Below are 16,322 nucleotides of genomic sequence, written 5' to 3'. Positions count from 1 at the left end.
ATATATGCATTGTTTTTCCTTGTGTTTTTTGCTCAGGACTTCCTACTGAACCATGTGGATAAGGAGGTGTACAACCCGTTATTTGTCAACTTTTCAGCCCAGACGACAGCTGCCCAGACTCAAAATATTATAATGTCCAAGCTAGATAAGCGGCGAAAAGGAGTCTTTGGTCCTCCAATGGGGCAGAAAATGGTAAAAAATGATCTTTCAAAGCTGTCATTTATAGTTGTAGTTATACGACACCAAAAAAACAGAACAATGACTGCTACCTTGTGGCAGGACAAGAATTTGTGAAAAAAACGTGTGCCTCATATGTTAAGCAATCTATTGTTCTTTATTAGGTAATATTTGTGGATGATGTGAATATGCCGGCAAGGGAGGTGTATGGTGCTCAACCCCCTGTGGAGCTGCTGCGCCAGTGGCTGGATCACTGGAACTGGTACGACTTGAAGGACTGTTCCATGATTAAACTGGTGGATATTCAGGTCATGTGTGCTATGGGGCCACCTGGTGAGTAGTAAATGCTATCCTAAAGTTGACACTTAAGGTTTAAGAACAGTCTTTGTTGCTATAATGCAGGAGGCATTCAATTGTATAATACATTGCAGGTAGTCAGTTTAAGTGTGTAGTTGTTCTTCACTGTTTTGTATAGCTCCTTTTGCAGAGACCATTTGATTTATGTAAACATTAGTGCAAACAGCATCAATTTAAGTTTTCATTGCTGCCTTATTGTGACTGGTTGGCTGGCCCAACGTTATTCAGCTCAGTAAAACCTTATATTTTTCATATATTTGTGCATTTTTGCAGTGGTTAAGGGTACCACAAAAACATTCTGCATCAGATGCATGTGCAAAATTACAGTTTTGTCTTGTGTTGTCCAACTTATTCCTTAGGTGGAGGACGAAACCCGGTCACACCGCGATACCTGCGCCACTTCAACATGCTTACCATTAATGATTTTGATGAGAAGACCATGTTTACGATATTTTCCAGGATTGTAGACTGGCATTTTACCATACGGTAATGCATACTTACACAACAATATCTAATAATAAAAGGTACAGAACATTTTCATTCGATCACTGAGTGCGGTGCACAACCACCACGAACCACTATCTGAACCGCAATGTCTGAACGCCCCTTAAGTAGCTGTGACTACTTTTATAGTAACTGATACGATCATATGTTACCACATGTAATTGATTGATTGATTGAAACTTTTATTAGTAGATTAAACAGTTCAGTACATATTCCATACAATTCACCACTAAATGGTAACACCCGAATAAGTTTTTCAACTTGTTTAAGTCGGGGTCCACGTAATCAATTCATGGTACAAATATATACTATCATCATAATACAGTCATCACACAAGTTAATCATCAGAGTATATACATTGAATTATTTACATTATTTAATGTATATACTCTGATGATGTAACCATAACAAACATCTCCGGCACAGCAGAAATGGCACCTGTAAAGCTCAACTCTACGGATGTTAAAATTTGCCAAACGTTTAACCATTGAAGTAAAAACATTTGGAATTGGCAAAGACTAAGGACGAAAAGTGTCCCTTCATAGAAGTGAGGGGCAAGCAGTCTGGTGAGAAGTTTATTCCAGTGCATTTATTAAATGTAGACCAAACAAAACCGAGTAGTGTGCAGAAAATTGTATATAAAGATAAAGATATATACAGTATATTTTTATATATATATATACTGTACATCCATTCATCCATCCATTTTCTACTGTTTGTCATTTTCGGGGTCGCAGTGCAGCTGGATATATATATATATATATATATATATATATATATATATATATATATATATATATATATATATATATATATATATATATATATATATTACACTACCGTTCAAAAGTTTGGGGTCACCCAAACAATTTTGTGGAATACCCTTCATTTCTAAGAACAAGAATAGACTGTCGAGTTTCAGATGAAAGTTCTCTTTTTCTGGCCAATTTGAGCGTTTAATTGACCCCACAAATGTGATGCTCCAGAAACTCAATCTGCTCAAAGGAAGGTCAGTTTTGTAGCTTCTGTAACAAGCTAAACTGTTTTCAGATGTGTGAACATGATTGCACAAGGGTTTTCTAATCATCAATTAGCCTTCTGAGCCAATGAGCAAACACATTGTACCATTAGAACACTGGAGTGATAGTTGCTGGAAATGGGCCTCTATACACCTATGTAGATATTGCACCAAAAACCAGACATTTGCTGCTAGAATATTCATTTACCACATTAGCAATGTATAGAGTGTATTTCTTTAAAGTTAAGACTAGTTTAAAGTTATCTTCATTGAAAAGTGCAGTGCTTTTCCTTCAAAAATAAGGACATTTCAATGTGACCCCAAACTTTTGAACAGTAGTGTATGTATGTGTGTATATATGTATATATATATATATATATGTATGTGTGTATATATGTATATATATATATATATGTATGTATGTATATATATATATATATATATGTATATGTGTATATATATGTATATATATATATATATATATATATATATATATATATATATATATATATATATATATATACATATATATATATATACATATATATGTATATATATACATATAAATGTATGTATGTAAATACATATGTATATATGTGTATAATGTATATATATGACATATATACTGTTTTTTTTATTGTGTGGCTATTTTGGCCATATAAAGTATATTACACTTATTATAGTACATATTATATGGCATACATTTTGTGACCAACATGGGCAAACGCGCAGCAACATACAAAACACAATACGGAGAAAATATAACTCATTACTGTAACTATAATATGATTTAAAAAAAGTGGAATAAATACAATCACCCGACTGTCTTCAGGGCGTCCCGCTCATGTATTTGTCTATCCCTTTCAGTACTGGCAGCACTGTTAGGGCTTAATCATAGATGTAAATACGTAGATGTCACCTTCAGGCTCGTTAACACGATCGCCATCTTGAGCAGGAGTTTCGTCACCGATCAGACCAATGTGCATCTGACTGGCACAAAATCTCAGTTGGACTAATGTAGTAAATAGACACGGCTTGCCCCTGCTCAAGATGGCAGGTACGTTGACGCATCGTTCCAAGGGACAGCTGGTATTCATATCTATGGGGCTTACTTCCTAGTTGCATGCTAAGTTCCAGTGTCATCGTACTTCCGTTGTGTTCGTATTTCTTATTACAAAAATAATACATAATCTACTACGGGTGTTTTAGAATAGTGGTCTATTCGACGATTCCATTCGAAGTATAGTAGACAGATTGGACTATCAATCCCCCTCCGCCTTTCCTTCCATTGGAGAGAGGAGAGTTAAGTACCCGAAGCTACCCCGCTTGTGTTGGGAGGTTGCTCCTGAATGGGGAATGCGGGCCTCCGTGCCGCCGGAAGACCAGAGCACGACTTACACCCTGTGCCCCCAGTGAGATCCGTGGACCTAAACTATGCAATCTGTGCCATGTTTATCGTGCCATGTTTATTATTAGGTGGAAAAAGTCGCAAAAGTCCTAATGTCTTAAAAAGAGTGTGATCTGACCATCAACCTCGCAGTTGAATCGTTGGTCATTGAACCTCCCTTCTCTTTCCATCGGAGGCCCTGGTGGGACTCGTAAGAAATTTCCTTCACAATACCTATGAGAGACAAGAAGACAAAATGTGTTTTTTTTTTTCATTCTTACTTGTAAAAATGGGCTCGTCCTAGGTGGCGAGCAATGCAGCTAATGAGAGCAATCCATTCTGCCTCTAAATCACTTTAAAAGTGCTTTCAAAAACCACCCACGATACTTCATTTACGTTCCGTAACCTTTATAATAACCAAGCTGTATCAATATTGTTATTCTAAGAGCGAACACTGTGGAACTCTTTTTCTAGTGTACTAAAACATCGGCATGCTACGGTATTAGCCGGTGAGGGATAAGCGAGCTTCCTTTCCAGCACCCGAATTGTGTCTAACTGACTGAATAACATGAACAATCATATTAAAGGATCTGTATTAGCCCACCTTTCATGTTTTGTTCGTACACAGCTAGCTCGACAGCGTATGTAGCTGTAATAACACTCATAACATGCTGCGTGTATCATGATCGATACTATAATTACTTACTCGATGGACAGTTGTGCATTTGGTCCAGCTGGCCGGGGACGTTTTTTTCCGGTTTATTTTTGGTAAGCACTCTATTTATATTAAAATAGCTTGGCTCCAGCGTCAAAGTCACACTGACTTCACTATCTCGGCTTCCGTCTGCTCCAAGGTTTCACTCTTTCTTTGTGCTCACTTCTAGAAGCAGATCTTCATTCTCTGTATAATCAGGTTAAAAAAGATAAGGTTGTAAATCCTCATTTGTCCAAAAATAATCGTCTTTGTTATCTGTTACCAAGTCTACCATGATTAGAAAACACTCGCGTTTGTATCTGGAAGTAGAAACACGCGCTTGTTGCCGAAAGTCGGAAGTGCGCTGCTATAGAAACGGAAATAAATGCGCTGAGGAAATTAGTTCCTGTAATGCAATAAATGACTATAATCCGTTAAATATAATACATATTACTTATTGTTATGAACGTGTCTGTTACTATATTATACACTACCGTTCAAAAGTTTGGGGTCACATTGAAATGTCCTTATTTTTGAAGGAAAAGCACTGTACTTTTCAATGAAGATAACTTTAAACTAGTATTAACTTTAAAGAAATACACTCTATACATTGCTAATGTGGTAAATGACTATTCTAGCTGCAAATGTCTGGTTTTTGGTGCAATATCTACATAGGTGTATAGAGGCCCATTTCCAGCAACTATCACTCCAGTGTTCTAATGGTACAATGTGTTTGCTCATTGGCTCAGAAGGCTAATTGATGATTAGAAAACCCTTGTGCAATCATGTTCACACATCTGAAAACAATTTAGCTCGTTACAGAAGCTACAAAACTGACCTTCCTTTGAGCAGATTGAGTTTCTGGAGCATCACATTTGTGGGGTCAATTAAACGCTCAAAATGGCCAGAAAAAGAGAACTTTCATCTGAAACCCGACAGTCTATTCTTGTTCTTAGAAATGAAGGCTATTCCACAAAATTGTTTGGGTGACCCCAAACTTTTGAACGGTAGTGTATATATACTTGCAGTTTGTATATAAAATGTTGATGGACGGTTTTAAGGTTGTTTTGGTAGAGCTTTGAAGGCTACAACATTGATTCCAATTAGCCACATCTTCCAAGCGTTTTTTTAAAATCATCTATAAAATCCTAAAAAAAAGACGTGTTCTTGTCTTTTATAATGATTGTGAAAATAAAAAAAAAAAAAAACTTGCACTTCCCTTTCAAAAGCTCTGCTCTCAATCATTACTGAAATACCTCAGCCAAAGACAGTCCGAGAAATTAAACATGTATTGTAATCCTCACTGATGAGGTTTTTTTTCCCATGAAGACAAAGTTCATGCTAATCAAACATTGGTTTTTAACAACTTGAACATTTCCTTGTAAGCTGTCACCATTGGATCATTGAAATTAGACAATAATTCCACAATTTGTCCTGCAGGTTTTCTTTCCCAAAGCCATTTGCGACTCTGACGGCTCAGATTGTTATTGGGACCATGTCTGTGTATAAGGAAGCTACCAAAAATCTCCTACCCACCCCTCAAAAGTCCCATTACTTATTCAACCTTCGTGACATCTCCCGTGTCATCCAGGGCATCTGCCTGTCACGTCCAGAAACCGCAGAGGAACTGAACGTGGTCAAACGACTCTGGGTGCACGAGGTAGAGTTTTACAAAAATGTATAAGTAAAAAAACTTGGTAAATCTCTCTCTCTCTTACCTTTGTTGCCATGTTGTCCCTCAGGTCTTGAGGGTATACTATGATCGTCTTGTCCAAGACTCAGACCGGGCATGGCTTGTGAGCTATTTGCATGAGGTCTTTAAAGACCACATGAAGGCAGACTTTAATGAGGTGTTCAAGATTCTAGACCAGGACCAGGATGGCAAGGTCACCGAAGATGACCTACGGAGCCTGATGTTCTGCGACTTCCATGACCCCAAGGGTGACGACCGCAGCTACCGGGAGGTGCTAGAGCTAGACCAGCTGCGACAAGTGGTAGAGTCACACCTGGACGAGTATAACACCATCAGCAAAACACCAATGAATCTGGTGCTCTTCCGCTTTGCAATTGAGCACGTGTCCCGCATTTCCCGCATCCTCAAGCAGCCAAGTGGACACGCCTTATTGGTAGGTGTGGGCGGAAGCGGGCGTCAGTCCCTAACTCGGTTGGCTGCCCACATGGCCGAGGCAGAGCTTTTCCAAGTGGAGATCTCCAAGACCTACGGGATGACCGAATGGCATGATGACCTGAAACTGATCATGACCAGGTCCACGTCCGGCGAAGCTCACGGTGTTTTCCTCTTCACGGACACGCAAATCAAAACGGAGTCATTCCTGGAAGACATTGGGAACGTGCTTAACACCGGTGAGGTAAGTGTCAGGTGATTTTATAAATTGTCTTGCTTAAAGGCCTACTGAAACCCACTACTACCGACCACGCAGTCTGATAGTTTATATATCAATGATGAAATCTTAACATTGCAACACATGCCAATACGGCCGGGTTAACTTATAAAGTGCAATTTTAAATTTCCCGGGAAATATCCGGCTGAAACGTCTCGGTATGATAACGTATGCGCGTGACGTAGTCAGTTAAACGGAAGTATTGGTACCCCGTAGAATCCTATACAAAAAGCTCTGTTTTCATTTCATAATTCCACAGTATTCTGGACATCTGTGTTGGTGAATCTTTTGCAATTTGTTTAATGAACAATGAAGGCTGCAAAGAAGAAAGTTGTAGGTGGGATCGGGGTATTAGCATCGGACTACAGCAACACAACCAGAGGACTTTGTTGGAGAGCAGACGCGCTAGCCGGCGACCTCACCTTGACTTCCTTCGTCTCCGGGCCGCCAACCGCATCTGTGATCGGGTGAAGTCCTTCGTCGCACCGTCGATCGCTGGGACGCAGGTGAGCACGGGTGTTGATGAGCAGATGAGGGCTGGCTGGCGTAGGTGGAGAGCTAATGTTTTTAGCATAGCTCTGTGAGGTCCGGTTGCTAAGTTAGCTTCAATGGCGTCGTTAGCACAGCATTGTTAACCTTCGCCAGGCTGGAAAGCATTAACCGTGTAGTTACATGTCCACGGTTTAATAGTATTGTTGATTTTCTATCTATCCTTCCAGTCAGGGGTTTATTTTTTTTGTTTCTATATGCAGTTAAAGCACGATGCTATCACGTTAGCTCATAGCTAAAGTGTTTCACCGATGTATTGTCGTGGAGATAAGTCACTGTGAATGTCCATTTCGCGTTCTCGACTCTCATTTTCAAGAGGATACAGTATCAGAGGTGGTTTAAAATACAAATCCGTGATCCACAATAGAAAAAGGGGAGAGTGTGGAATCCAATGAGCCAGCTTGTACCGAAGTTACAGTCAGAGAGAAAAAAGATATGTCTTGAACTGCACTCTAACGTTCCTCATCCACAAATCTTTCCTCCTCGCTCAAATTAATGGGGAAATCGTCGCTTTCTCGGTCCGAATCGCTCTTACTTCTGGCCGCCATCACTGTAAACAATAGGGAACTTTGCGGAAATGTTCAGCTGACTACGTCACGCTCCTTCCGGTAGGGGCAAGGCTTTTTTTTGTCAGATACCAAAAGTTGCGATCTTTATCGTTGTTGTTCTATACCAAATCCTTTCAGCAAAAATATGGCAATATCGCGAAATGGTCAAGTATGACACATAAAATAGATCTGCTATCCTCGTTTAAATAAAAAAAAATCATTTCAGTAGGCCTTTAATGCTGTGTTTTTCAACCACTGTGCACTAGTGTGCCGTGAGATACAGTCTGGTGTGCCGTGGGAGATTATCTAATGTCACCTATTTGGGTAAAAAATATTTTTTGCAAACCAGTAATTATAGTCTGCAATAGATGTGTTGTTGTTGAGTGTCGGTGCTGTCTAGAGCTTGGCAGACTAACCGTGTAATACTCTTCCGTATCAGTAGGTGGCAGCAGGTAGCTAATTGCTTTGTAGATGTCGGAAGCAGCGGGAGGCAGTGTGTAGGTACAAAGGTGTCTAATGCTTAAACCAAAAATAAACAAAAGGTGAGTGCCCCTAAGAAAAGGCATTGAAGCTTAGGGAAGGCTATGCAGAACAAAACTAAAACTGAACTGGCTGCAAAGTAAACAAAAACAGAATGCTGGACAACAGCAAAGACTTACTGTGGAGCAAAGACGGCGTCCACAATGTACATCCAAACATGACATAACAATCAACAATGTCCCCACAAAGAAGGATAAAAACAACTGAAATATTCTTGATTGCTAAAACAAAGTAGATGCGGGAATTATCGCTCTTAAAGGAAGACATGAAACTGCTACAGGAAAATACCAAAAAAAGAGAAAAAGCCACCAAAATAGGAGCGCAAGACAAGAAGTAAAACACTACACACAGGAAAACAGCAAACAACTCAAAATAAGTCACGGCGTGATGTGACAGGTCGTGACAGTACACCTACTTTGAGACAAGAGCTTTTTTGATGCATGGTTGGTTATGGTTTAAAGTCATATCCAACAATGCGACAACGACTTTTTTACTGTCAACTGAGTTTCGTTTTTTAATGATTTCTGCCGGGGGTGTCCGGATTTTTTCAACGCAAAAAATGTGTCCAAAAAGGTTGAAAAACACTGTCTTAATGAATGTGTGGAGATTAAGGGTGGAATGTGAGTGTTGCAAACCATTATGTACAGAACATACAGTAGGAAGGGAATTCGTCACGGTTTATCTGACACATGAAACGTGACGACTTGCGGGGTGTACTATCCACTTTAGCTGCCGGATGGCAGTAGAGTGTTGACTATATTAAAATGTGTCAGTTTTGTGGCAATTCCAACTTTGACAACAGTGTCGGTTGCTATGTAGAGTGGCACTTTCTATCATTTTCAGCAGACTGCACTGCAAAATGATTAACCCCCTTCTTTCTCTCATGCGAGATCCACCTTCCTTTTGTTTTAAGATTCATTTTGACCTATAAAATCTTTAAATAGTAAATAGTGGTAGCACACACCAACATTTAACACAGCAAAACATGCATAGGTCAAGGAATAGTCCATTTTAGGTAAACAAGGTAATATTATTGTAAAATACATGCTAGGATTACATGGATAAAGTTGTGTGTTTACAAAAATATTTTTTTTACTCTGATGCCACTATGGCAGGGGTATCTAACCAGCTGATTTAAGTAACTCAAAAAGTTGTTAAATAATATTTGCTTAAACTCTCAGTATTTGATAACTGTTCAATTCAGACACGTTTAGTCAAGAATTACCACAAAATCGCAGTAAGACAATGACCGCTCTGTTTGAGTGTGGTTCTGCTTTCTTAATAAAGCATTGTTTTAGAGTAGCCCGACATATTTACAAAATAGCTTGAATAGTGTATAAAACAAACTGTACTGGAAATAAATGCATACTGGAGTACAACATGCTGATAAACAATATTTATAGTGTTGATATTTTAATACAAAATGTGAGTTGTTAATCCTCTGGCAAAACAAGCTTATTTCTTTTGTATGGCTTGAAATAAGCTATAAAGGTAAACGTTACAAAAATGAGTAGCTCGCTGACATTTTTATTTTGTAAAAGTAGCTCACCGAAGAAAAAATGTTGGAGACCCCTGGACTACATAGTATTAAAGAAACTACACTACCGTTCAAAAGTTTGGGGTCACATTGAAATGTCCTTATTTTTGAAGGAAAAGCACTGTACTTTTCAATGAAGATAACTTTAAACTAGTCTTAACTTTAAAGAAACACACTATATACATTGCTAATGTGGTAAATGACTATTCTAGCTGTAAATGTTTGGTTTTTGGTGCAATATCTACATAGGTATATAGAGGCCCATTTCCAGCAACTATCACTCCAGTGTTTTAATTAGGGGTGGGGGAAAAAATCGATTCGAATTCGAATCGCGATTCTGACGTTGTGCGATTCAGAATCGAATCTCGTTTTTAAAAAAATCGATTTTTTTTTTTTTTTTTTTAAATTAATCAATCCAACAAAACAATACACAGCAATACCATAACAATGCAATCCCTCATTGACATTATCATTAGACATTAAAATAAAAAAGAACAATAGTGTCAGAGTGGCTTACACTTGCATCGCATCTCATAAACTTGACAACACACTGTGTGCAATATTTTCAGAAAGATAAAATAAGTCATATTTTTGGTTCATTTAATAGTTAAAACAAATGTAAATTATTGCAAACAGTTGATAAAACATTGTCCTTTACAATTATAAAAGCTTTTTACAAAAATCTACTACTCTGCTTGCATGTCAGCAGACTGGGGTAGATCCTGCTGAAATCTATGTATTGAATGAATAGACAATCCTTTTGAATCTTGGCAAAAATCTTAGCCACACGATTATCAAATGTAATAGGAAAATTAATTCCTACTGACCAAACTGGCTTCATGGAAGGTCGACAATCTTCAGACAATACAAGGAAATTGTTGAATGTTATTTACTATGCTAGAAGTCTCCCTTATCCCACAGCAGTAGAAGGCATTCCACCGCATAAACTGCTCATTTATGTTTTGCACATTACGTAAATTTGGATTTGGAGATAATTTTATACAATGGATTAAGATGCTTTATACCAGGGGTCACCAACCTTTTTGAAACCAAGGGCTACTTCTTGGGTACTGATTAATGCGAAGGGCTACCAGTTAAGTTAGATACACACTTAAATAAATTGCCAGAAATAGCCAATTTGCTCAATTTACCTTTAACTCTGTTATTATTAATAATGAATGATATTTATATTTGTGGAAACACTGATCATCTTAATGATTTCTCACAATAAATATATATAGAAACAGATAAATATCAATATGCAACACTTTATTTTTATATTTTCTCTAAGTGCACATTTTTTAAATTGAACATTTTCAAATGATCACTTCTAAGACAGTCTTGTGAAATCACAATATCCCATTTTAACTAGCTAGCCACTAACATTTTTTAACAAATCATGAATTACTTTGCACCATGTTTGTACAAATAATAACTCATGTAAAATACAAAAGTAAACTCTCAAATTTTTAAATCATGTCACACTTTGAACTGGACACCAAATCTGTTATCTGTTTCTTTGTCAGTTAGTGGGAAGCCTGGCATTGCATGCTGTTAACTAGTGTGTTGTACTCTGGTGTGTAACTTGACACTGCAACTCTGAGTGAGTTGCAGATGTGCGTCAGTGAGGCGTGTTCTGTGTTTGTTCTTGATGAAGTTCATGTCAGAAAAGGCTGATTCACAAAGATAAGATTTTTCCTCATTGTTTGCGGAACCTTCTTAATCTTTTGGACATATTTTCACAGCAATCTGGCCTTAAGCTTAATTATGATAAATGTAAAATGTTAAGGATCGGAAATCTAAAGGGAACGTCCTTTCGAATGGAATGCAAAGTGCCTGTTTTGTGGACAGATGGACCAGTTAACATACTTGGTGTTGTTGTCCCAGAAAATCTGGAAGATCTAGGCTCAGTAAATTATGATAATCGACTAAGAAAGCTGGACAAAATTATGCAATTATGGAAAGGGAAATCCCTAACCTTGTATGGTGAAATGTCTATTGCCAACTCGTTAATTATTCCTCAATTTATTTATTTGTTTTTGTCATTACCAGCTCCATCACAAAACTTTTTTAAGATTTATGAGCGGAGGGTCTTCGATTTTGTCTGGAACGGCAAACCAGAAAAGATTAAAAGAAAGGTTTTGTACAAAGAGTATGAATATGGGGGCCTGAAACTTCTCAACCTTGAAGCTATGTGTCTGTCTTTAAAAGCATCAATTGTTCCAAAGATGTATTTAAACATTGAGTGGTACACAAATGTCCTGTTGGACAAAAAACATGTACTGTATCAAAAGAAATCGTATCCTTTTTTACAAGTGATCCCCTCCCAGAGAGTCTGCTGGGAAACATGGCGGGGTTCATAAAGGAAACAATCCACTCATAGTGGTGTTTTCAATTTTATGTGCCAGAAAAAAGAGATGATATTTTGCAGCAATTAATATGGATGAACTCTAATATTGTAATAGATGGAAAGCCTTTCTTTTGGAAAAATATGTTTGAAAGAGGAATCATTTTTGTCAATGATATTATCAATGAGAATGGTAAAATTATGAAGTATGATGAATTTAGAATTTATGCTTGCTCAAGCTTTTCATTTTATCAACTAACTGGAGTAATTGGGAAAAGATGGAAACAAATAATTAATTATGGAACTACTAAATTATTAGTTTGTAAACCTCTAATAAGAAATTCTAGTTGGCAAAAAGGAACTAAAATAAATAGAAAAATATATAATTTTTATTTAACAAAGAAATCTTTGAAGGCTGCCTCATACAACACAAATGGAAAATGGGAGGACTTTTTTGACTGCCCGTTGCCATGGGATGCCATATTCAAACTAATCTATAAAACCACTATCGATGTGCAAAATCGTTATTTTCAAATTAAAATTATTTATAACTTCTTAACCACAGGGAAAATGTTAAAATTATGGAATATGACAGAGTCAGATGATTGCCGATTTTGTTGTCAGGAGCCTGAATCCACCCTGCATTTGTTTTGGTATTGTCATATTGTGTCTTTGTTTTGGGTGGAAGTTGAAAAAATGTGTTTAAGGATTGGTTTGTTTATGAAGCTTAATGTGGTTTCTGTTATTTTAGGAGAGTTCATTGACAATCATGATTTAGTCAATTTAATTATAGTACTCGGTAAAAGGTTTATTTTTAAGGCCAAAAACAGATATTCACTTAGTATTACTTTCTTTAAAACATTTATTCAGTATTTTCTAACTTTAGAAAGTTACATGGTTGAAAACGATAATGATGCCATAGTATTACTTTCTTTAAAACATTTATTCAGTATTTTCTAACTTTAGAAAGTTACATGGTTGAAAACGATAATGATGCCAAAAAACATTTAAAAAAAGATGAGAAGTCCTCAAAGGCTTATTTTGAAAGTATAATTATGTTTATAGATTATATGATATCTGTTGTTGTGTTCCCTAATTTGAGTGACCTGGACATAATCTGGACTGTACATAAATGCTTATTTTGAAAATGTAATTTTGTTTATAAATTATATGCAATCTGTTGTGTTCCCTAATTTTTTTCTGTGTACATGAATGAAGGTGTGTGTTGCTGAGTCCGACTTGGACATTATCTGGACTGGGCCTGGTTTAAAAAACCCTTTAAACAAATCTAATTTCATTGACAACCTGGTCTGTTGAAGATAAGGCCCTTTTTTTAAAAATAAAATAAGATAAATAAATAAAAAACATTTTCTTGGATAAAAAAGAAAGTAAAACAATATAAAAATAATTACATAAAAAATAGTAATTAATGAAAATGTTAGTGGACCAGCAGCCTATACAATCATGTGTGCTTCAGGGACTGTGTCCCTTGCAGATGTGTTGTCTATGTTGTGGGAACCAGAATATTGGTAGCAGACAGAAATAACCCCTTTTGTGTGAGTGGGTGTGGATGAGTGTGCATGGGGGAGGTTGTTTGGGTTGATGCACTGATTGAAAGTGTATCTTGTGTTTTTTCTATGTAGATTTAATTAAAAAAAAAAAAAAAAAAAAAAAATATTTTTTATTTTTTTTATTTTTATTTTTAATTTTTTTAGAACAGGCCCGCGGGCGACTCATCTGGTCTTTACGGGCGACCTGGTGCCCGCGGGCACCGCGTTGGTGACCCCTGCTTTATACAAGGCCCATGGCATCAGTCAAAACCAATAATCATATTTCAGAACCTTTTTTGTTAAAAGAGGAGTAAAACAGGGATGTCCTGCATCTGGATTATTATTTAATTTGGTTATTGAACCCTTAGCTGCAAAAATAAGAAGTGAAAATAATATTCATGGTATAAATATTGGCTCTCAGTATAATAAGCTATCGATGTATTGTGACGACATAATTTTTTTACCTGTCACATGTTAACTCCTGTCTTCTTTATATCAATAATGTCATCACAGCCCTCTGAGACACTTGTGATTTAGGGCTGTATAAATAAACATTGATTGATTGATTGATCACTGAATATGGCTGTTTATCAGGGTATAAAGTTAATTGGGACAAATGTGACATATTACCACTTAATAAACACTGCAAGAAATTACAAGTTCAGAACTCCAAAAGTAAATTGTATTGCATTATTATGGTATTGTTGTGTATTGTTTTCAAAAAAAAAAAAAAAATCGTTTTTGAATCGAGAATCGTTTTGAATTGAAAAAAAAATCGATTTTGAATCGAATCGTGACCCCTAGAATCGATTTTGAATCGAATCGTGGGACACCCAAAGATTCCCAGCCCTAGTTCTAATGGTACAATGTGTTTGCTCATTGGCTCAGAAGGCTAATTGATGATTAGAAAACCCTTGTGCAATCATGTTCACACATCTGAAAACAGTTTAGCTCGTTGCAGAAGCTACAAAACTGACCTTCCTTTGAGCAGATTGAGTTTCTGGAGCATCACGTTTGTGGGGTCAATTAAACGCTCAAAATGGCCAGAAAAAGAGAACTTTCATCTGAAACTCGACAGTCTATTCTTGTTCTTAGAAATGAAGGCTATTCCACAAAGTTGTTTGGGTGACCCCAAACTTTTGAACGGTAGTGTATATACCCCTCGCTCCCAGAGTTACAAATCATCATTTGCCATGAACCAGGAAGTATCGTACCAACTAATGAACACATGAAGTACCAAACACACATATATTGTGCATCAAAATCCCTTTTTGTTAATAATTCAGCAATGACGGAAGTCTGGCCTTAAAGGGGAACTGCAGTTGTTTTAAATTATGCTTATTATCCACATTCCCTATGTGAGACAAGAGCACATATATGTATTTCTCTTTTTTATGCATTCTAAATAAAAAAATAAATGCTAGCATTTAGTGACTAACAATGCAGCTAGTTCTACAAAGTCCTCTAAAAAACATCCAAAAACCTCTATCAATGTTTTATTTACATGCTGTAAATTATGTGTGACGTAGTAACAGGCACATTCATAATAACATATAATATTTACATATTTTTGTCATTTTAAGCATTGCCGAAGCGTTTATTTTTCCGCCGCATTAATTTCACAGACGCATCACAACGTTTGCTATTTTCTTCAACAATAACAACTATTACTAAACATGGCAGACGACTACTTGAGACAAATGACGATCCAGAATTGATATTTTTATATGGATGATGAGCTACACATTTTAGAAGCTGAGTAATAAGCAGAACCAACTCTGGGTAGAGCGCCCGTGTCAGAAACCTGAGGGTTGCAGGTTCGCTCCCTACCTCTTACCATGCCGTTGTGTCCTTGGGCAGGACACTTCACCCTTTCCCCCGGTGCCGCTCACACCGGTGAATGAATGTTGAATGAATGATAGGTGGTGGTCGGAGGGGCCGTAGGCGCAAATTGGCAGCCACGCTTCCGTCAGTCTACCCCAGGGCAGCTGTGGCTACGAAAGTAGCTTACCACCACCAGGTGTGAATGAATGATGGGTTTTTAACATGTAAAGCGACTTTGGGTACTTAGAAAAGCGCTATATAAATCCCAGGTATTATTATTATTATTATTATTATTATTATTAGTGAAACACTATCATGTAGCAGTATTGTTAGTGCTAAACAAGAAGTACAAACTACAAACATAATAAAACAATCAATTACTGTACAATGTCTGCTCTCATTTTCATTTTTTCATTTATTTATTTATTTCAGGCAATGACATAAAAAAATAGTAATAAAAAAAAGTACAACGTTGACAACACATAATATAAATTAATATTAATTAGTATGTAATGCATGATTGTCCAGTTTTCCCTGAAAGGGAGTGGGAAGAAGATAACTTAAATGTCTGCTCTCAGTGGGATGCCGACTGATGGGATGTGTATATCTTTCAGCACAAGACTTGTGTTCCTCATTTAGATAATTAATTAAGTTAAAGTTAAAGTACCAATGATTGTTACACACACACTAGGTGTGGCGAAATTATTCTCTGCATTTGACCCATCACCCTTGATCACCCCCTGGGAGGTGAGGGGAGCAGTGGGCAACATCGGTGGCCGACCCCGGGAATAATTTTTGATGATTTAACCCGCAATTCCAACCCTTGATGCTGAGTGCCAAGCAGGGAGGTAATGGGTCCCATTTTTAAAGTCTTTGGTATGACTCGGC

General features: G+C 37.1%; 1 protein-coding gene across 2 annotated transcripts in view; it reads left to right on the top strand.

The window, feature by feature from the left end:
• The window catches only part of dnah7 (dynein, axonemal, heavy chain 7), a 213,917-nt gene that overhangs the window by 88,148 nt on the left and 109,447 nt on the right, over window positions 1–16,322 (top strand). For both annotated transcript variants that reach the window (XM_062067607.1, XM_062067606.1), the window contains exons 37-41: window positions 37–192; window positions 342–510; window positions 894–1,020; window positions 5,578–5,797; window positions 5,880–6,506. In XM_062067607.1, the coding sequence (XP_061923591.1) occupies window positions 37–192; window positions 342–510; window positions 894–1,020; window positions 5,578–5,797; window positions 5,880–6,506 (1,299 nt within the window). The remainder of the gene's footprint in view (window positions 1–36; window positions 193–341; window positions 511–893; window positions 1,021–5,577; window positions 5,798–5,879; window positions 6,507–16,322) is intronic.

Source organism: Entelurus aequoreus, linkage group LG13 (genome assembly GCF_033978785.1).
Source record: "Entelurus aequoreus isolate RoL-2023_Sb linkage group LG13, RoL_Eaeq_v1.1, whole genome shotgun sequence".
Taxonomy (NCBI): domain Eukaryota; kingdom Metazoa; phylum Chordata; class Actinopteri; order Syngnathiformes; family Syngnathidae; genus Entelurus; species Entelurus aequoreus.
Note: the sequence above shows the minus strand (reverse complement) of the source record. Positions and strands in the feature narration are given on the sequence as shown.